This window comes from Bufo gargarizans, chromosome 2 (genome assembly GCF_014858855.1).
Source record: "Bufo gargarizans isolate SCDJY-AF-19 chromosome 2, ASM1485885v1, whole genome shotgun sequence".
Taxonomy (NCBI): Eukaryota; Metazoa; Chordata; class Amphibia; order Anura; family Bufonidae; genus Bufo; species Bufo gargarizans.
The window spans coordinates 590,964,750-590,986,108 of record NC_058081.1 but is presented as its reverse complement, the minus strand read 5'-3'; the positions used below and the strand labels follow the sequence as shown (position 1 = coordinate 590,986,108).

The 21,359-nt window shown below is 42.6% G+C and overlaps 1 protein-coding gene across 1 annotated transcript in view; it reads right to left on the bottom strand.

The window, feature by feature from the left end:
- Window positions 1–336: 336 nt before the first annotated feature.
- Window positions 337–21,359, bottom strand: part of LOC122926768 (transmembrane protease serine 4-like) — a 34,645-nt gene continuing 13,622 nt past the window's right edge. Inside the window, exons 2-13 of the mRNA XM_044278244.1 lie at window positions 12,060–12,108; window positions 10,619–11,032; window positions 9,718–9,870; window positions 8,819–8,942; window positions 7,694–7,792; window positions 6,947–6,987; window positions 5,348–5,510; window positions 5,077–5,243; window positions 3,062–3,160; window positions 2,661–2,797; window positions 2,264–2,419; window positions 337–2,157 (exon numbers count right to left, since the gene is read on the bottom strand). Of these exons, the coding sequence (XP_044134179.1) occupies window positions 2,149–2,157; window positions 2,264–2,419; window positions 2,661–2,797; window positions 3,062–3,160; window positions 5,077–5,243; window positions 5,348–5,510; window positions 6,947–6,987; window positions 7,694–7,792; window positions 8,819–8,942; window positions 9,718–9,870; window positions 10,619–11,032; window positions 12,060–12,108 (1,611 nt within the window). The 3' untranslated portion in view covers window positions 337–2,148. The remainder of the gene's footprint in view (window positions 2,158–2,263; window positions 2,420–2,660; window positions 2,798–3,061; window positions 3,161–5,076; window positions 5,244–5,347; window positions 5,511–6,946; window positions 6,988–7,693; window positions 7,793–8,818; window positions 8,943–9,717; window positions 9,871–10,618; window positions 11,033–12,059; window positions 12,109–21,359) is intronic.

Below are 21,359 nucleotides of genomic sequence, written 5' to 3'. Positions count from 1 at the left end.
CATTATAAGACACACTGAGTTTCTCCCCCCACTTTATGGGGAAAAGGATGCGTTATAAAGCGAAAAATATGCTGCAATTTATCACATTTTAGACCCATTTATGAAAAAAAATGCAGCAAAAAAATCTTTCCAGACTCCAAGTACAGTCTCACTGCTCTAAAAGTAAAGGATCCCCGATTATGATCATGGTGAAACTTGTTTTTTTTTTTACTGTAGAAGACACCACCTTGTCCTGGCTATAGGCAGAGGTATAAAAAGCTCAAATACAAAAATTATTTAAAAAAAATAAAATAAATTTTAAAAAAAACACATGGATTGCACATCCACAAGCTATGCTTTCATCTATTGCTTTTCAGCATAATTGTTTACAACGCCATAATCTAGAAACTGTACATGAGGCCATTTGTACACGTTTTGATCAAAATGCATAGGTCCACTCACCACGTCAAGGTTGCCACTTTCGAGTGGGTACCTGTACTAGATTGGTGCAGCGCCACATGGTGGCCACCTCTGCCACAACACAGTGCCCTCTGGTATTAAAAAGATTTAAAAGATTACTGCACTGTCCATTCATACAGTTGTAATTAGATCTCCCCTAAGTGATCTTTTTTTCCAAACTGAATAAGCCCAATTTTCCCGTCTTGTACTACAAATCACCCGTTCCCTTAAAGTGGTATTCCAGTTAGATTAAGTTATTCCCTATCCAGAAAATTGCATTTATCATGTAGAGAAAGTTAATACAAGGCACTTACTAATGTTTTGTGATTGTCCAGATGGTTATGACCACCCTGCAATCCATCAGTGGTGGTCGTGCTTGCACCCTATAGGAAAAAGCACTAGCCTATGTCCACTCCCACAGTCTCGGCCAACGCTTTTTCCTATAGTGAACAAACACGACCACCACTGCTGGATTGCAGGGTGGTCGTAACCATGGAAACAAGCCGTGTATAATGTGATGGAACAAAGAATCCAGCCAGCAAAGGAGGCAATATGGATAATCACAATACATTAGTAAGTGCCTTGTATTAACGTCCTCTACATGATAAATGCCATTTGCTGAATTGAAATAACCCCTCTAATTACCCTCTATACCAGCTTTAGTTCAGTGTGCCCAAAATTTTACACAGTATTCCATGTAATCCAAGAGAAACTATAAAAAGTTGTGTTGAACTACAGTACACAAAACATATAACAATTTAAATTCTAGCATTAAAATCTACATAATATTTTCCCTCAATCTCCAGTTTATTAAGGCAAAACTTTCTGTTCTGTCCCAGGAAATGCAGTTCTGACTTGTTGGCTCGGTCATACTTTTTATTACACAAACACAGAAAAGTTAATTTACAACATTTAAGTAGCTCTAAAAACATTATATATACAGTTCACCTGGTTCCTAAATACATTATGTACATAATCAATGCAAGGAGAAGAAACAAGGTGGCTTCACAATCATGCAGCATCCTGAAATATTCCATGTGTGATTGTGACCTAGTTTCTCCCCAAGTCCACAAGGTAAAAAAAAAACACCTGCAAAATACAATCCATTTCTAGTATGTACGGTGCTAGACCACTGCTCTAAGTAATAAATCTCCGGTGACCCCACTGTGAGGTAATATGGGTTAAAATATCGAGTTCTAATGAACTCACATGAATTTCGCACATGGGCCTACAGGGAGAGTCATAGCACATATCCAAAAATAGGTTGACATGGGGAATGGATGGACCAATGTAAACGTGTCCCCGTAGTGCTGCATTGTCCTGGTAGCCATACTGTGGGGTTACACTACAGCATATAACATGGCGACCTCCACGGTGTGCAGCATATATTTCAGGTGCCAGAGTAGAAGTGACGATTCTCTGCAGGGTTTGGCTAGAGTAGCACCATCTTGGCAAAGTGAGAGTTGGAGGTCTACAAGAGATGATGATGATGATGATGATGCAGTTCAGTGTTTTTCATAGTCTTTTCCTTTCTTTTGTTACTGAAGAGACAGCTCGTTCCAGACCTGCAGAGAGTGTAGGGCTGTGCTGGGAAGAGGAAAGATTGTCTCAACGAGACTAACACAGTAGTCATATCATGTGCTCGACCCATGAGCTTCACTTGGTCCGAAGGAGGTAGAAGTAATAAATAGGACAGGTTCAGTGGATCAGCTACAGGCGCTACAATTCAGAAAACAAAAAGAGAAGACATGAATATGTGGCATCCATTCATATCCATCTATATCTAGCCATCACTTTTTTGCACTCTCTCCCCCCATTTCTCTACCTTCATAAGTCCTTGTATCCATGGTAAAAATGACGAAACTTTTGTGTACACTCCAGCTTTGTTAGGCCGTCCACAGCCATCTCCCCAGCTTACAATACCAACTTGTTCCCAGCGCGAACGCTCACCCAAATACACCAAGGGGCCCCCACTGTCACCCTAAAAGAGGGGAAAAAATATATATATTATTTTTAGACTTCTAGAGGAGACGCAAACAATAGTCTGTGGTAAAGTATGTATGTTACGTCTTCTTAGGCCTCATGCACACAACTACTCTTGTCTGTGATACGGACAAGAATAGGACATGTTCTATAAGTTGTGGAATGGACACCCAGATGATATCTACTTTCTCTCGTGAGCATGAGGCCTAAGAATGTACTGAATACCTGCTAAGAGTTACCTGGCAAGTGTCACGCCCACCCGCATTTTGACCAGCGCACATCATATCGTCTTGGATTTGATTAAAATACTGTTTGTTGCATATATTGTTTGATATCAAGTTGAGGTTGACTTTCTTAAGTGTGGAGGACAAGGATCCTGTAAAAGGCAAAATTTTGAGAAATGAGAGGAAAACACAAAAAAAGAAAAAATGATCTAAACCATAAGACACATGGATTAAAACCAAACTACTTGAGTAGATCATGTTTTCAGTAATACTGCTATACTAGCTCTGGTAGGGTCTGAAGGTTAGGCTAAGTTCCCACACGGTGAGGATTCAATTTTAACGCTTGTCTATGGATTTATTAATGGGGGTAAAGGTGTGGAAAATTAGGAGAAATTTTTGAGAGATGCAAAACTTACCACCTCCTTCTACAGTGTAACCCCAGCCGGTCACTTCCAATGGTGCATTATCTGGCAAGTTGATATCATATCCCGGAAGACAGATTGGTTGTATGGATGCTGGAAAGTAAAAAGTAAAAGGAGGGGTTTAGAGGTCTGACTGTGGAACACCATCTCCAGCTGTTATCAAGGAATGTGGTCCAGACCAGGGTTGCCAACAGTCCAGAAATTACTGGACAGGCCGTAAAAATAGGCGGCTTTTTTCCAATATTCGTTAAAAAAAAAAACACGTGTCCCTGATTTTTTTTTTAGGCTGGTGGTTCTTGACAAGATTATTTTGGGGGTAATTTTCATCATTTTACAGCTCACAGTAAATTCTGGTGATGAGTAGTGATGAGTGGCAGGGGTCATATTCGAATTCGCGATATTTCGTAGAATATTTGCGAATTCGAATATTCGTTAGGTGTAGTGTTGGTTGCAAATTTTAATTTGCGTAATGAGAATTTTCGTGATGTGGATTTTCGTAATGAGAATCAATGAGATCGTGAAAACTCAGATCCGATGGTATATTCTAACCCCCAGGCGTTCTCATGGTGACGGGCATGCTTGTCGGGGAGGAGTATGCCAAAGTGGAACAATTGTACAGATTAAAAAAAATATATATAAAATATTGTAGAAAACTAATATATTCGTATTTTTGAATATTTGTAATATTCAAAAACAAGAATATATAGCAATATAGCGAATATAAAAACAAAACAAATATAGAGCAATTTAGCTAATATAGTGCTATAAATATATTAGTTTTTTAGAATATTCGTCTTTTTTAACAAAAAATTTGCACAGTTGTTCCACTTTGGCATACTCCTCCCCGACAAGAGTCCCTGTCACCATAGGAATGCCTGGGGGTTAGAATATACCATCGGATCTGCGTTTTCACAATCTCATTGATTCGCATTACGAAAATTCGCATTACGAAAATTCGCAATCAACACTACTCCTAAAGTCAAAGATATTGCAGCCTTCTCATTGGCCCACAAGCTAGAAGCAGGGAGGGATCATGTGTACTGATTCGCAAATTCTCGAAGTGCCAATATTCGAGATAAAAATTCGCTATTCGAATATTCATGATCAACACTAGTGATGAGTTCTTATCAGTATATTGAGGTATAGACATGGATTACTTAGAATCTTTATCATTCATTATGGTTTTCCAATTTGTCCGTAAAACATGTTGGCTGTCCGTGATTTTGGGATAAATTGTCCAGAAAAGAGTCTGGTTGGCAACCCTTGTCCAGGCCATTAGAGCAAGCTGCAACACCCAGAAAACCAAATGGGACCAAGCACAAAGAACAAAAGAACACGATCTAGAGCCAAAATCTGTTCTACAGTAAGAATTCTTAAGGAAAAACTGTTTCATGGCAGATTAACAGAGTTTTAAAATGTCACTGTAATGATAAAGGGGCACCGATGAGGTGCCCATAAGGGGTTAAACAAATACATTTCCCAGAAAAAGATAATAATTAAGGGCTATATACTGCACTTGGCATCCAACTGAAAAGGACTGTTGGGTAGAGCGCTGTGAGTTGTTGCCTCGCTAAGAGTGTTCTTAGTAAGGCCCTATTCACATGACCATATTTTTGCTCCGTATCTGATCCGCATTTTTGCAGATTTTAGGCAGATCCATTCATTTCAACGGGGGCGCAAAGGACGTGAACAGCACAACCTGTGCTATCCGCATCCATATGTCCATTCCGCAGTCCCATGAAAAAAGCTAGAACATGTCCTATTCTTGTCCATTTTGTGGACAAGAATCGGCACTGTTACAATGGATCCGTAGAATCGGGAATCCCGCCTACCCATAAGTCATTATACAAATCTGCCAGTAATTGATGGCAGCATGGTGAAATAAGTCACTAAATATGGCCCTTGTATCATACATCATATTTACCAACAGGGTTGGGACTCCTTTATGAATTATCTCATTTCAGAAAATGGCACAGTGATTTACAGGATTAGTAATAGAGTCTTATTACCTGAGAATTTCAAATCGCTCTTCAGTTTAACAATGGCAATGTCATATAACTTGCGATCAAAGCTGTAGAGGCTGTGAATGAAGATCTCAGACACTTCTGACGCAAATAGGTAGGAAAGAATGGAAACGCCGCACTGAACGCGCCATTTATCCACCTGCTGCTCTTTCCTAGATGGACGACAAGACCCGGAATTACCTGCCTGCCGTATTATAACATGATCTACTGACAAAGGCCTCAACTATGAGGAAGACACCAGGAGGCTACAACTTACTTTTGGAAACAATGTGCCGCACATAAGATTATACGGGGGGTAACAATACTTCCGCCACACGAATGTTGCCCCGAGTACTGCATGCTGACCTGCCACGGTGAATGCTCGATGGTGGTGTCTTGTCCTCCAATAATTCGCTGCTTTTCACGATTGGGTCCACAGGCTAAGAGGCAAAGAATAAAAAGATGACTACCTGACATAACGAGAGTATCAGCAGTGGTGGTTTTTTGGCTTTTAAATTCTCATTTATTTTTTTATTTTTTTTACAAGGATTTTTGAAATGGCATTTTTTTTGTCACTTTTTTTTCAGACTTTTTTTTTCTATGGACAATGGGAAAACATCTGAAGAAAAATATACTCGGTATGTGTACCATCACCCTGCCTGTTACAACTCTCACAGTGCTCAGTTCCAGCTCTTTTTTTCCCTATTACAAAGAAACATCTTTCACTAATAAAGTATATTACAAAAATGTTTAACACCACCCTCCATACTATATATAAAAAATAATCCAAAATGACAGTTACACTTTAAAGGGGTTGTGTCACAAAACATATTCTACATTTTTCAAACCAGCCCCTAGATCTGAATACTTTTGTAATTGCATGTAATTAAACATTTAGTATAGTCAGTAAGTAATTTAATAAATCGTATTTGTATAGCGCCACCTGCTGTTTGTTCTTTTCCTTATTTTTTGTCCATCTTACTGAGGTGGTCACACACGCTCAGCTTACATCTTCAACTGCCACCAAGCCATAGGTTTCTGTTAGAAGCTGTGGCAGTTATAAGGGCTCATGCACATGAATTTTGGGGTCCGCAAAATTCGGATGACATCCATGTGACATCCTTGTTGCATCCATTTTTTTGTGGATCCATTGTAAAAAATGTTTGTCCTTGTTCTCAAAACGGACAAGAATAGGACATGTTCTATTTTATTTGCGGAACAGACATACGGACACAGAATGCACACGGAGTCATTTCATTATTTTTTTTCCAAGCCCCATTGAAGTGAATGGTTTCGCATACTGACCTGTAAAGAAAATGCAAAAAAAAATAAAAAATACGTTCTTGTGCATGAGCCCTTAGGGAAGTTGCGGATAGGCAAAACACGGATGTCGCCCGTGTGCGCTCCCCAATTTAAGGAACGGGCAGCCCATAAATAGGAATGCCTATTGTCCGCAAGACGCACAATAATAGGACATGTTCTATTTTATTTGCAGGGCCACATGGAACGGAGCAACGGATGTGGACAGCACACGGTGTGGGGTCTGCATCTTTTGCTGCCTCATTGAAGTAAATGGGTCCGCATCCAAGTAGCAAAAAATGTGGCTCATGCACACAAACTACGTTCGTGTACATGAGCCCTTATAGAGAGAAAGCTGCAGCAGAAAGGACACATCCCCTGAGCTACCAGGCTGAATATAATCTAGCAGAGAAATAATTGGAGCAGTGAATGTGGAGATCTCTGGACCCATGTGAGGTACAGGGCTGGTTCTAGCTTTGTTAGAAAGAGGGTGTCATGTACTATATGATGTCTGATTTTCATTTTTTGCATCAGTCACGGGATAATAGGAATAATTAAAAAGAATAGATAAACTCACCTATACAGCTGAGGGATAAAACGTTGCCAGATGGACATGTCCTGAAAACCAGACACATAACATTAAAAACAGGAGGACTAAAGTACCACCTAAATCAATAAAGGGAGATGATCCAATCTCCATTCTCACCCAGGTAAAGTAAGCCTGTCATCCATCTCTCATTGAAATAGAAACAGGCTCCCTCATTATGAAGAACATTTACTAATCCTGTCTAAGATGTAGATGGTGCAAGCTTAGATGAGAAAGTGCTGGATGATAAATCTGGTCTAGTCTTTGCCACCTATTAGTTGGCTTGAAGGCTATGTACACCTTTGGGGGCAATTTTCCAGAATTATTGGATTGTACCCATTTTGAGCTAATAATATTTTTTTTTTATTGGTCTTTATATAAAAATATGGCTTCCTTTTTTCTGTACAGAGCCGAGATGCTCTAGTATTACCCTTTGGATTTTCTGTCTTTTCCGGCAGACCAGGAGCCGAAGGACTCTTTATCTCTGTTCTCTGACCTCCTAAACACTCATTATAGCTAGGTTTATGACCTCTCATTTCTACACATGATTTTTTTCCTGAGACATTCGGGGACGAAATATTTAAATCATTCTTGTTTTTTGTTGAAACTACTGTAAAAATGATCTGTGTGCATACAGGCCGATTCTCTACGGTCAAGACTCTACACAATTTATTAAGATAATAATTAACATAATTGTCAGCATTTAAATTTTAAAAACTTTTTAGGATTTTTACTCACCCAGAAAGAGGATCCACCTCAACCCCAGTGTTAACGACCCGAACAGTACCGAAAGGCCCATTTATACCATTGGCACTTACAAAACTGAAGGTCGGGTTACTGAAATACAAGGACAGAATGTTTTTTTACAGTCAGCATTTGGTCTAAACTACATTTGACAGTATATATGAAACATACAGTATGACAAGAAGAGGGCGTGAGTGTACTAGCATTGATAACCAACTAGTATACTTAAAAAAATGAAAAGGTATAGATAAATAGCTGGTGTATGTAATAAAAGGTCTACACAACATGGTTACCTTCCTTCAAAATATTTAGCTACTATAGGATTGACAATGAAAATGAGAAGATGTCATTCTACTTTTTGCCACTAGGGGGCAGCTAACTCCACAGTTTTCATGTCTGGTTTGTAAGTAGTCGAAGCAAAAAAAAAAAAAATGCTCCTTTTTAGAAGCACTGCTGTAAGCCTCAGCAAGGGGTAGCATAGAAAGGCATCCAAACGGAAATTATGTACTTAAAGGGTTTGTCTCACTTCAGCAAATGGTATTTATCATGTAGAGAAAGTTGATACAAGGCCCACCAGAGAGGTCGGCACCTTTTCCTATCGGGTCGTAACCCCTGAATATAAAGCAATGTATAATATGATGGAAAAATGAATCAAGCCGGCAAAGGAAAGGAGGCAATATGGACAATCACAATACATTAGTAAGTGCCTTGTATTAACTGTATCTATGTGATAAATGAAATTTGCTGAAGTGAGAGACAACCCCAGGAATCAGTCACCAGGCGTTCACAGTGCCTTGCAGGGCTTTTTAAAGATCTGTCTTTCTAACCTTATGGACACGTTTAGCGTAGACGATTTTCTGGTAAATGTAGATTAGAAATGCGATGTAAAGCAAGCCTTATATGTACTGGTGCCTGCTGTCCAGACTATAGGTGTATACCAGAGATCAGCAACCTTCGGCACTCCAGCTGTGGTGTAACTACGACTCCCAGCATGCACATTTGCTTGGCTGATCTCAGAACTCCCATAGAAAGTAAATGGAGCATGCTGGGAGTTGTAGTTTCACAACAGCTGTAATGCTGGAGGTTTCTGACCCCTGGTGTATACTATATACAATATACCTTGAATATCCCAGCTGGGCACATACAGCCTTGGCTCTCGCAGCATCAAAACCATCATAACAAATGGAGCTCCACCTTCCAGAGGAGAAGATCTGTACGACGGAGTTTGCATCTGTAAGCCGGACTGTGACATAAAAAGAAAGAACAAAGTCAAGAGTTTCACTTCTGGTCTGGTGAAAGATCTCGAAAAACGAAACAAAAAAAACACACCTTAAAAGTATGATTATACATGCGGGATCGGCTGCAAGCATTCCCGATCCGCAACATGACCACGCCATGTGGTCGCACCCTTATGTAGCTTTGGCTTCCATGGACCTAAGGACGGCAGTACCTATTGAAAGCTACTGGTCAAGTGGAGGCTGTCCCTTCCAACCCCTCCATACACGTGCATGCTCAAGTGCCGTGAACGAGGAAAGGGGAGAAAGCTGTTGCCAGACTTATCTCCTGAGGAACAAAAGTATCAGGCATGTTAAAATAAAACTGCCCAATATTCCCTGACAGGAGAGAGTCAGGAGGCCTCATACAGTATATATCAGATTGGTGGGTTCGGACAACATTTATCTGATGCGTATGGCCAGCTTTACGGTTCTGTGTGAGTGAACCTCAAATTGCATGGAGGGTCACAGTCCCTTTAAGTTGTAGGGATGATAGATGAACAGCCCAAAAAAATTACTGTTATTTACACCAGAAACTGGCCTATATTATAAAGCAAATTTGCTTACCTGTCACATGGACTGCCAGAAGATTCACAAAATAAATTTTGGGCATAGCTATCTTATCATTAAGACTGGAGCATGAAACACCCTTCTTAAAATCCCCCTCAAGTATTTAATTTCCATACAGCGCGGCTACAGGGCACATGAAGCATTAAACAGTCCAGTTCATGGGGTAATACTCACCAAGTGAGCTGTTGCTGTAATCTACTCTCTGGACGCAGCGGAGTTCATCTTCATTGTTGTTACAGTCTGAAGTTCCATCGCACCATTTGTCCAGTGGAATGAACTTGAAGGACTTGCTACAGAAGAAGTAGTAATTATCTAGGACCACCTTAACTGTAAAAATAAGGAAAAACTAAAATTATAAAGCTTAAAAAAAACATAAAATACTGTAATTGTACAACCCCAACACAAATTCTAACCAGGGTCAGGAGAGTGTCTAAATGATAGAAGAAAAAAAAAGCCACTCATCTACTCAAGCTTGTTCTGTTCCAGCTCCTACTAGTCACCTGTGGATCAGCAGTGAGATATCCCATCCATGGTTACGTGCACTGCTGTAGACATTCACTGACCTCAGCCATGGGGACACCACCACTGAGGCCAATGAACAGCAATGCATGGATGGATATCACGCTTCTGGTCCACAGGGGACTGGAAGGAGCGGAAAGGGAAGCCTAGCTTCTGGAATGGAGCAGCATTGAGTAGAGGAGAGCACCTTTTTCTTTCACTTTGGCCCTGGTTAAAATATAGCTTATAACAACTCCTTCAATGAAATCATAAACAGCTAAGATTAGGTGATTATAAAGGATGTATAACATCTGTCTTCAGTAAGTTCCCCCTAGTGGTGGGTACAGGGTCAGAATTCTATCCTTTAACTACTGTATATGGCAGTGTGATGGAACAGGAAGTTTAATTCTCTTTGAACTATTCATAACAAATGCCAGAATACATCACATAACATAACACATTCAGACACATGCAGGCCCTTCCTCGGGTCAAGAACCATCTATCCAACACATCTCACCAAACCAAATCTTACATCTTTGCATATCCTCAATGAAAATATATCTTCTTCTGTACTTACTCAGTATACCAATGACTGCAAGCGAAGCTAATACAAGTATCACCGTTGTGACTGGGACACAGTATCTTCTAAGTGCTGAAACTCTTCTGATCTTGTAGACCAAAGGTCCAGGTCTTGGAGTAGGTCTCGGGGTACCACGAACAGGGCCTGGCATTCTAGTGGGTCCTACAGGCCTAGAATTAGGAGGTCGGGCAGGTCCTCGTGGTGTGGGAGCAGGAGCTGGAGCACCAGTTGGTGCTGGGGCAGCACGGGTGGCTCCAGGTGGAACGCGAACTGCAACAGCAGGGGCAGGAGTTGGTCCTGGTGGGGCAATATTAGGTCCTGATGGTTGAGTGTTGGCAGTTCTAGTGGTAGAGGCAACTGGTTGTGATGATACAGTTGGCTGTGCTGCATTTCTTGCTCCCTCATTTGCACCTGCAATGGCATAATATTCAAAAATTATGACGGTAAAATCTAACAATGCCTTTTCTCATGCGTGATGTTTTGCTTAGCAATCACCCACTGAATATATGCGCTATTCCTAATTTAGACAGCTATGGCGTATAACAGAATATGGCAAGTAAATGGGGGCTACGCTAGCACCCCTTTGGGTTTGGAATACCTCAAGTTAAGTTGTATGTGTGAAGATTCCTAGATTTGTTAGATACAAGTTAAGGGGAAACAGTCCATAGATTCATACTACATAAATAGAGAGAGAGAGAGCTGTCAGAGAGAAGCCAGAGGGAGCCACCAAGTGGACACTTTTGCTTGTGCCAAGCTCTTTTTGAAACTATGAGGGACATTTACTAAGACCAGCCTTTCACATGCCAGTTTTATTAAAACCCAACTGGAGAAGATCTGACCAATTTATTAAGAGGGACACATCTCGTAATACATTTGTTATGTCTTCTGCTGTCCATGCTCCAGAATCGAAATCTACTCCATCCAGGAGGTGGAGTAGATTTTTGGTGTAATGTGGTTCCTTTTCATTGTAATGGCTAACCGTTGGTTCATTTTTTTTCCTTTGCCCACTATCATTTATAATGTTTGAGTACTTTTTTATGGGCAGTGAATGTGACGGAGAAAGCAAGGGTGGAGGGTTGAAAGTCCAATTGGCTGCAATGACTCGAAAACTTTTCTTCGACAGACTGTTGGCATGAGGTGCTATTAACTACGATATACATGAAAGAAATGTTGTGTCGAGCTGTAGGGCCGAAAGGATATTTGTATGAGTGGGCCTTTATGAGGAGATTGGCTTCATAAATGGGGCTTGTATTACTGTGTTTGTATTTTGCAAACAATCTTTAATGAGGCTCTTTGATAAGCCATGTTCTACATCGCTGACTTCTAGTCCTGAATGTTTTTACACTGAATAGTCCCATTGTATTTAACCACAGCGTAAATAACAAGCACACACCCTAATACGGCTCTGGAGTTTCTACCAGTTGCGGGTCGACCTTACCTGTTGTGTTAAGAGGAGACGCAACATCTACTTCTTCCTCTCCTGTACTCTGTAGAAGCAAAAGGAGAAGGATGAGAAAGGTCATACCGCACCTCTGTACTTTTATAGCTACAGAAAAAAAATACATAAATCTCCGATACAGTGGGTCTTCCCGAAACAAGCTGATTGTGGTGGTCTCATCTGATTTCTTAAAGGGGTTCTCCAGGACTTAACTGTTGATGATGACCTATCAACAGTTAAGTCCTGGAATCAGTGAGGGTCCCATTCCTGGTATCCCAGATGATCAGCTAGTTTTACGAGCTATGGCATTAGGACTACACAGCTCCATGTCTGGTTACAGCAGAATCAGACCCCTGCCAATCTTGTATTGATGGCCTATCCTAAGGAAGGGGCTTTCAATAGTTAAAGGGGGTTGTCCCTTTTTGGACATTGGGGGGCATATCGCTAGGATATGCCCCCGGGGTCTGATAGGTGTGGGCCCCACCCCTGAGACCTGCACCTATCCTTAGAACGGAGCCCGCAAAGTGCAGGAGGGTGTACGTTGCATGTGCGGCTGCCCTCTATTCATTTCTATGGAACTGCCGAAAATAGTCAAGCTACACTATTTTCAGAAGTCCCATTGAAATCAATGGGAAGTGCACCGTGCAAGAGTGCCAACCGCTCCATTCACTTCTACGGGGCTGATGGAAATATTTTCAGCAGTCCCATAGAAATGAATGGAGGGCGTAGTGCGCCCTCTTGCACTTTGCTGGCTCCATTCTAAGGATATGTCCCCAATGTCCAAGATGGGAAAACCCCTTTAAGTCCTGGAAAAACCATTTAAAGCCTCAGCTGTACTCTAGAGATGAGAGAATCTATTGTAAACTAATTGGATTTGATTTATAACAGTCAACATAAAGGCTCTTAAAGGCTGTATTAGACCCCCCGAGGCCGCAGGTGACTGTCGTCAGGGAAGTGTTGCCCCCCTACAATTGTCAGATAGCGGAGGACACTGTTGATATTACATGCAGCGATGTCCTCCATGGCACAGGTAAGACCAATCATTATGCCATCGCTCGTCCCCATGCAGGGCAGCAGGGTGCTGGCGGCAAATTTCTATTACACAGCGCGATCTGCCGCAGTTACCACTGTGATTTTTAAGCATGCTTAAAAAAAAAAAAAAAAAACAACAATTGCCCCATGATTGAGCGTTTGCGACATTCACCTGCAGAATCGGGCTGTGTAAGGCTACTTTAACACTTGCGGCAGGACGGATCGGACAGGCTGTTCACCCTGTCGGATCCGTCCTTGTGCTATTTCGCCGTGCCGCCGGACCGCCGCTCCCTCCCCATTGATTATAATGGGGACGGGGCGGAGCTCCGGCGCAGTTTGCGGTGAGAGGCCACCAGACTAAAAAGTCGGACATGCGGTGAGAGGCCACCAGACTAAAAAGCCGGAGCTCCGCCCCCGTCCCCATTATAGTGAAAGGGGACGGAGCGGCGGTCCGGCGAAATAGCGGAAGGACGGATCTGACAGGGTGAACAGCCTGTCCGATCTGTCCTGCCGCAAGTGTGAAAGTAGCCTAATACAGCCACAAGAGGTTATTTTTAGTGGTAAAAAACTTTTTTTTTCAGCTTTTTATTAACTTCTATTCACATTTTTCAGGCCTTTCTCAACACCTATAGAGATGACTCAACAAATAAAAATGCCATACCTTGAACATGCTATGTTTTATCAAAAACACCAGAAGGAAGGTAAAAAAAAGCTCCATGAAACTAAACGCTTTGTCTGTAGTGAATTTCATAATTCACTAAAGACTCCAAAGCAACATTTAAATGCATTTAAAAAAACACAGCATAATAAGACAAAAAAAAAAAATAAAAATCGCAAAAGCAACAAAAAATAAATAAATGTAGAAATCCAGCGTTGATAATACAAATATTTTACCAAATTATATCAGTTTTATAGCCTAAGATTACTACAAAACACAAAAGTCACAGTGAAAAAAAAAAAAAACAACAACCAGAACTGGCACAAGTGCTAGATTACTTCAGGCTCTATCACACCTACTTTCATGTGGTTATTTTCGTGTCATTTTTGCTGCGTGTATGCCTTTAAAACGCTGAGCTATAGGTGCCATCGATAGCCATGTTTTTCCAGCTGTGAGGATGTAGTAGGTTGGGGAGTGGAGGTCACCAGTCAGAGCGTTCCTGGAGAGGATGGGTTAACGCACCGCAGGCAGAGACATTGTGCCATATCTAGTTTTAGATTACATTTTAAAAGGTACGTTCACACGTCATGCCGACATGTATTTGCAAGAAGATCCGTGGCAGAAATCCAAGGCGGTAGACTCTGACGTGTGGCGGTTAGGTGGAAGGATTAGCTTCATTAAGGCCTCTTTCCCACGGGCGTGTGCGTCCCGTGGTCGTGCTGCGGCCCGTAATGCACAAGCACAGTCCGTGGGGCAGCCACAGTGGATCGCGGACCTATTCACTTGAATGGGTCCGCGATCCGGCTGTTCCGCAAAAAGATAGGACATGTTATTATTATAGACACGATCAGAGCTGAGATGACTTCTAGGTATAGAGGAAAGCTGCCAGTGTCCTCTTCTCCCCAGGACCCTGCAGGGACCCCCATATTCAATCATCTGGTCGCATCTTTCATATTTGAATCTGTACAGTGGGCCCCCAAAATACATTTTACTGGTGGGCCCTAGGCACCCCAGTCCGACACTGCCACCCTCCAAAGCTGCCTGGATTTATCTGATGCTCTACAAGGAGGAACGGCATTGCAGAAACCTCACTTACTTGCATTGGAGGCAGCTTGTGAGCAGATCTGATTAGGATTTTGGCTGAATATCCATGGTGATATAAGTCATTAACCCCTTCAGCACCAGGCCACTTTTCACCTTAAGGCTAGGTCTACACGATGACATTTGTCGCGCGACAATTTTTATAATGGCAGTCTATGGTGTTGCACTGCAACATGCAACATGCTGAGACTGCGACGCAACAGTCACAGAAAATCCATTCGAGATGGATTTTTCTGCGACTGTCGCGTCGCCGTCGCAGCATGTTGCATGTTGCAGTGCGACACCATAGACTGCCATTATAAAAAAATCGCTGTGCGACATTGGTGCAACAAAATGTTGCACGACAAATGGTGCAGTGTAGTTGTTCCTTATTGTCGCACGACAAATGTCGTTGTGTAGACCTAGCCTAAGTAACGCGACAGACAGGGCACAACCACACTGCACCAATGTAGCACGACAATTTTTATAATGATAGTCTATGATGTCGCACTGCGACAGTCGCAGGAAAAATCCATCTCAAATGGATTTTTTGTGAATGTTGCGTCGCAGTCGCAGCATGTCCCATGTCGCAGTGTGACACCATAGACTATCATTATAAATAATGTCGCGCAACAAATGTCGTCGTGTAGACCTAGCCTAAATCCCAGGCCGATTTTTGCAAATCTGACATGTGTCACTTTATGTGGTGATAAGTTTGGAACGCTTTTACTTATCCAGGCCATTCTGAGACTGTTTTCTCGTGACACATTGTACTTCATGACCGTGGTAAATTTGAGTCAATATATTTCACCTTTATTTATGAAAAAAATCCCAAATTTGCCAAAAATTATGAAACAGAAAGTGATACCTCATAAAATATTTATTACTTAACATTCCCCATATGTCTACTTTATGTTGGCATCACTTTGTATATGTAATTTTTTTTTAGGACGTTAGGCTTAGAAGTTTAGAGGCAATTTTTCAAATTAAAAAAAAAAAATTCCCAAACCATTTGTTTGAGCACCAATTCAGTTATAAAGTGATTTTGAGCGCCGTACAGCAGATTGGGCGGGTGCAGGAGTTGCGCCCGCCCGATGAGCGGCAGGGGTCCGGCAGTCACTGATAGCCAGACCCCTGCTGTATTCACCGGCATCGGTGAAAACACCAATGCCGGCGCATTAAACCTTGCACTGCCGCATGTGCAGGATCCTACCGGGTGCGGGTGGCCATCGGGCCCCCACACTGCTGTGACGGGGACCCGATGGCAGGCAAGGTCTGTCACAATGTGCATATCTATTTCTTGTAACTGTTATGTTCAAATGTAATGTACCTGGTTCACCAGAGGTGGCAGCAAACATGGCAGTGCTACTTTGCAGAGGATAGAACCCTTCTTTCCATTCTAAACTCCCTCTCTAAGGAGAGGAGGAGACTAGTTAGGTGGAGTTAGTTTAGTTTTACCCCCTGCCAAATGGAGGAAGCAGGTCCACATCTCTGCTGGACATGTCTTGCCTAGCCAGCTAGAGCACCTTCAGCTCTGCTGGATATGAAGGTCACAGCTTGGAGCCTTATCAGCCAGGAGGATAAGTTCCCTGGATTTAGCTAGAGTCAGACTACAGAGAGAGAAGTTGCAGCCTAAAGCCAAAAGCAAAGATTCCATTTGAGCCTGTCAGCACAGCAGAGCCAGAGAGCAACAGATATAGCAGGGTTGAGTTTTTTTGCCTGCCAGAGCTAATGCGAACGCCTGCTGGAACCAAGATAAAGTCTGTAAGCTGTTGGAGAAACGTTTATTCAAGTAAAGCTGCTGTTGAACTTCATACAAGGTCTGGACTCAATTTATTCTTTTGCACCTAACTGTGCTGGTGTCACGAACACCAGGAACCCTGCCGCCAAGGCACCTTAACAAAAAACCCATTCCACTCAGGGCACCTCGAACACCATCTGGTGGGATTCCCTGGACAAACAAAGCGTGCCCTGAAGGAACTGGTGCTGTCCTTCCCATCACTGCACGCCGGCCCAGGGAGGCTCCGCTAACCGTGAGTAAATTAACTACTACCCCCATCGGCCCACCCTGCCTCACCTGTTGCCTCTGAGGACCAGGTCGCCACATAAGAAGAGCAGACGCGCATGTTTGCATGTTGGGAGTTTTAGTTTCACAACAGCTGAAGTGCTCAAGGTTGCTGCTCCCTGCTATAGGGAATTTCAGCAGCTTATGTGCCCTTGTATGGCCCCACCCACTAGCGAGGCCGATGCTTTTTCTTATAGTGTGCAAGCACGACCACTGCTGCTGGACTGGAGGGTGGTCATAGCCCCTTGAAACGAGCAGTGTATAATGTGAAGGAAAAAAATGAATGAAACCAGCAAAGGAGGCAATATGGACACTCACAATACATTAGTAAGTGCCTTGTATTAACTGTATCTACAGGATAAATGCCACTGAAGTGAGACAACCCCTTTGAGGTGTTTTCCAAAAGTACAATATTGATGGCCTATCCAGCGCCCTCCAATCACGAGAGCAGGGGCACATGTTCCAGTGTTTAAATGGAGCACCTGCTTTACTCGGCTCTATGGGACTGTCTGAAATCGCCAAGTACACGCGCTAGATTATGTTCTGCAGCCCCGTGGAGTTGAATATCCGCGGCACCATTCACATGGAACATGGGCCCCCATTCTTGTGATCGGCAGTCGGAGCCCCATCCATCAGACAATGTTTTCCATTTTTACTTTCTTCTAAGAATAATGAGGTCTGAAAGAAGAAGACGTCACCCATCCAACAATACGACGACTACAGACGACAAATAGGTGTCGTAGCTACTGTCTCGAAACTTTTCACATTCTCTTCTAGTAAGGCCTCATGCACACGACCGTTGTGTGTTTTGCGGTCCGCAATTTTGCGGAACGGCACGGACAGCCTTTAATATACCTGCCTATTCTTGTCCGCAAAGCGCGAACAAGAATAGGACATGTTATATTTTTTTGGCGGACCACGGAACGGAGCAACGAATGTGGACAGCACACGGAGTGCTGTCTGTATCTTTTGCGGCCCCATTGAAGTAAATGGGTCCGCAGCATCTGAGCCGCCAAAACTGCGGCTCTGATGCGGACCAAAACAACGGCCGTGTGCATGAGGCCTTAAAGGGGATTTTCTAAGCAGTTATCAGTAGTGATTCACCAGCTCGAACAGCCTGCAGGGATGGGGAACTTTTTGTTGTTGATTAGTCATGCCTGAAACGCCTGCGCTGCAATCTTCTGTCTATTACCTATTGTCTATTACTCCATTGTGCAATGGGGACAGACATTGTCTTGAGCACAACACATGCCAGAAAATGCTGAATCGTGGCTGGTGACGAACGTGATGAATGGTAGATGGGGAAATAGTGGAAAGTGATTGAGAGCGATCAGGTCTGCCAAAGAAACAGTCGCCAAAGAAAGACAATGGGCAAGACTTATTGAAACTGGTGAAGTGAAAAAACAGAGACTTCCTCAATAGCAGCTAATCAGATTGCTTATGTTACTTAGGCTACTTTCACACTTGCGTTCTTGTTTTCCGGTATTGAGATCCGTTCAGGATGCTTCAGGACGTCTTCCATTCTGGCAGCATTCCGTTTTGTGACCGGAGACAAAACCGCTGCAAGTGGTGGTTTTGTGTCCAGTCATAAAAACGGAAAAAAATTGATCTGTCACTGAAAACAATGTAAGTCAATGGTGACGGATCAGTTTTTTTTAAGAGCCTGAAAAATCTGATCCGTCACCCATTAACTTTCAATATATTCAGTGACCTGTTTTTTTCCATTTTGACTTCACACAACAACATCCTAAAGGAACGGATGCCTCCTGATGTGCAAAATCAAAATGGATCCGTTTACTTTCCGTATTGAGATCCTCGGACGGAATTAACAATGCAAGTGTGAAAGTAGCCTACATCACAATACCTTTTATAAGAAAGCTAGAACCAGCCCTGTACCTCATATGAATCCATGAATTTTCCAATTCACTGCAATCTTCAGCTTGGCAGCTCAGGGTGTGTGTCCTTTCTGCTGCAGCTCTCTCCATGTCACAGCTCAGGGTGTGTGTCCTTTCTGCTGCAGCTCTCTCCCTGTAACTGCCTCAGCTTCTAACAGAACATATGGCTGGTGGAAGTTGAAGATTTAAGGCTCATGCACTCGGCCGTTGCCCGCAAACAGCAAGTCCACAATATGCGAGCATATACACTTGAATGGGTCCACAATCTGGAAGGTCCAGTGTGGAACGGAGGCACGGAACCCGAAGCACTATGGAGAACTATGCCTCCGCTCCGCAAAAAGATAGAACATGTTCAAACAGGAGGTGGCGCTATACAGATACATTTTATTGACTAGCTCACCGGCTGTACTAAATTTTTAATTGCATACAATTGCAAAAGTATTCAGAACCAGGGGCTGGTTTGAAATATGTAGACTGTTTCGTGACACAACCCCTTTTAATTTTATTAATTAGCTTTGATAATTGTCCCCAGGAGTGTAGTTGGGGAATGGAGGTGTCCGGGCGGGTGCCTGGTGGGCCTTCCACTTGTCTTGGCCAGGGTAGCAACCTGAAACTTTTGCCCCAAGTGAATATCTAAAAGTGCTTTAGGCCTCATGCACATGACCGTTTTTCGGGTCCGCATCCGAGCTGCAGTTTTTGCGGCTCGGGTGCGGACGCATTCAATTCAATGGGGCCGCAAAAGATGCCGACAGCACTCTGTGTGCTGTCCGCATCCGTTGCTCTGTTCCGTGGCCCCGCAAAAAAAAAAAATAACACGTCCTATTCTTGTCCGTTTTGCGGACAAGAATAGGCATTTCTACAATGGGCCGCCTGTTCCGCAAATTGCGGAAGGACCGCAAAAAACGGAACAGTCGTGTGCATGAGGCCTTATAAGGACTTTAAGTCTGTGTGAAAGCTGTTTGGTACTCTAGCCGTGGCTTAAAGGGGTTAATCCAGATTTTAATATTGATGGTCTATCTCCGGGCAGAGGAAGGAGACGTGCATCATGGGTTTGGTTGGATACAGGGACAGGAAGTGCAGGATGGAAACAACCAGAGGGTTTGGTTTTCATGGTGAAAATGGGTCGAGGAGAGTCCAAATTGGGGAAAAAAAAAAAAAGCATGTGGAAAAATGTACATGAGATAAGCAGCTACAGGAGCATAACTGTTAAAAACCCTAGTAATCGTGGAAAACCCCTTTAAGTACCATAAAGACTTCAACAATTGTTTTACAATTGTAAAATTGCGCAGATTATTAATAATTAGAAATGAGCGAATCGATTGTTAAGCCACTTTATAAATCTGCTATCTTGGATTATTCTCTATGGGTTTTACAAGGGATTTTCCCAGAAAATTATTTTTTACAGCCATTATGGTAACAAAAGAAGCCAGATTACAGGGTATCTGATTTCTCAATCAGATTATGTGCGTCCGAATTTTCTGCTACAAATACATTTTTTATATATTTTTTTTAAATAGAGAACTCAGGCAATTTCTTCTTCCATTCTGTTCTCCTCTGCTGTCATGTACAGTATTTTGGTTACAGGCCGCTTTCACACAATGCGTATATAGTCCAGATTTTATGTACCGAAATCTACTGCTAATGTTCATGAATAGAGCTATTCACATGGACGTATAATTTCCGTCAGTATTTGAAATCCGGAGGGTAGTGGTTTCCAAATGCGCACATTAGTCTATGGAAGTGCATCAAAAATGCAGGGAGGAAGAAATATGCATGTAAATCCTGATGAAATCCTGAAGCAATACTGATAGACAGTATATCATCAGGAATCCGTGCATAAGGCTGCATGCACATGAACGTATGTGTTTTGCAGTCCGCAAATTGCAGATCCGCAAAAAAAAAGGATGACGTCCGTATGGCATCAGTTTTATTTTTGCGGATCCATTGTAACAATGCCTATCGAACGGACAAGAATAGGACATGTTCTATTTTTTTTTTTTGCATGGCTATAGAACGGACATACGGATGCGGATAGCACACGGTGTGCTGTCTGCATTTTTCGCGGACCCATTGAAATGAATGGGTCCACATCCTATCCGCAAAAAAAAACGGAACGGACACGGAAACAAAATACGTTCGAGTGCATCCAGAGCCAAAATACTGACCGATTTCAATATGCTCGTGTGAGGGAGGTCTCGGGAGTTTGTCAACAGAAAATTCACCGATAAACCAGGTGCAGTAACCCAGTGGTTCACTGCTAAAGGGGTTAAGTTGTATTTTTGTATTGTAATATATATTTTTTTTTTTAACTGCACATGGAGTTATTATATAGCCCATGGTATAGGTTGCTAGAGGGACTTCTGGTAATGAGTAGCTAGTAAGTGTGAGAGAGGCAAGGAAGCACTCTTTAGCAGCGAACGGCCCCCCTGAGGGAGAAAAGCGCCTTTTCTCAGCTTACCAAGCACAGCGCCGTACACTGCATGGCTTCTGTGCTTGGTATTGCAGCTCAGCCTCATTCACTTTAATAGGGCTGAACTGCGCCTAGGTCACGTGACCGATAACTATGACAT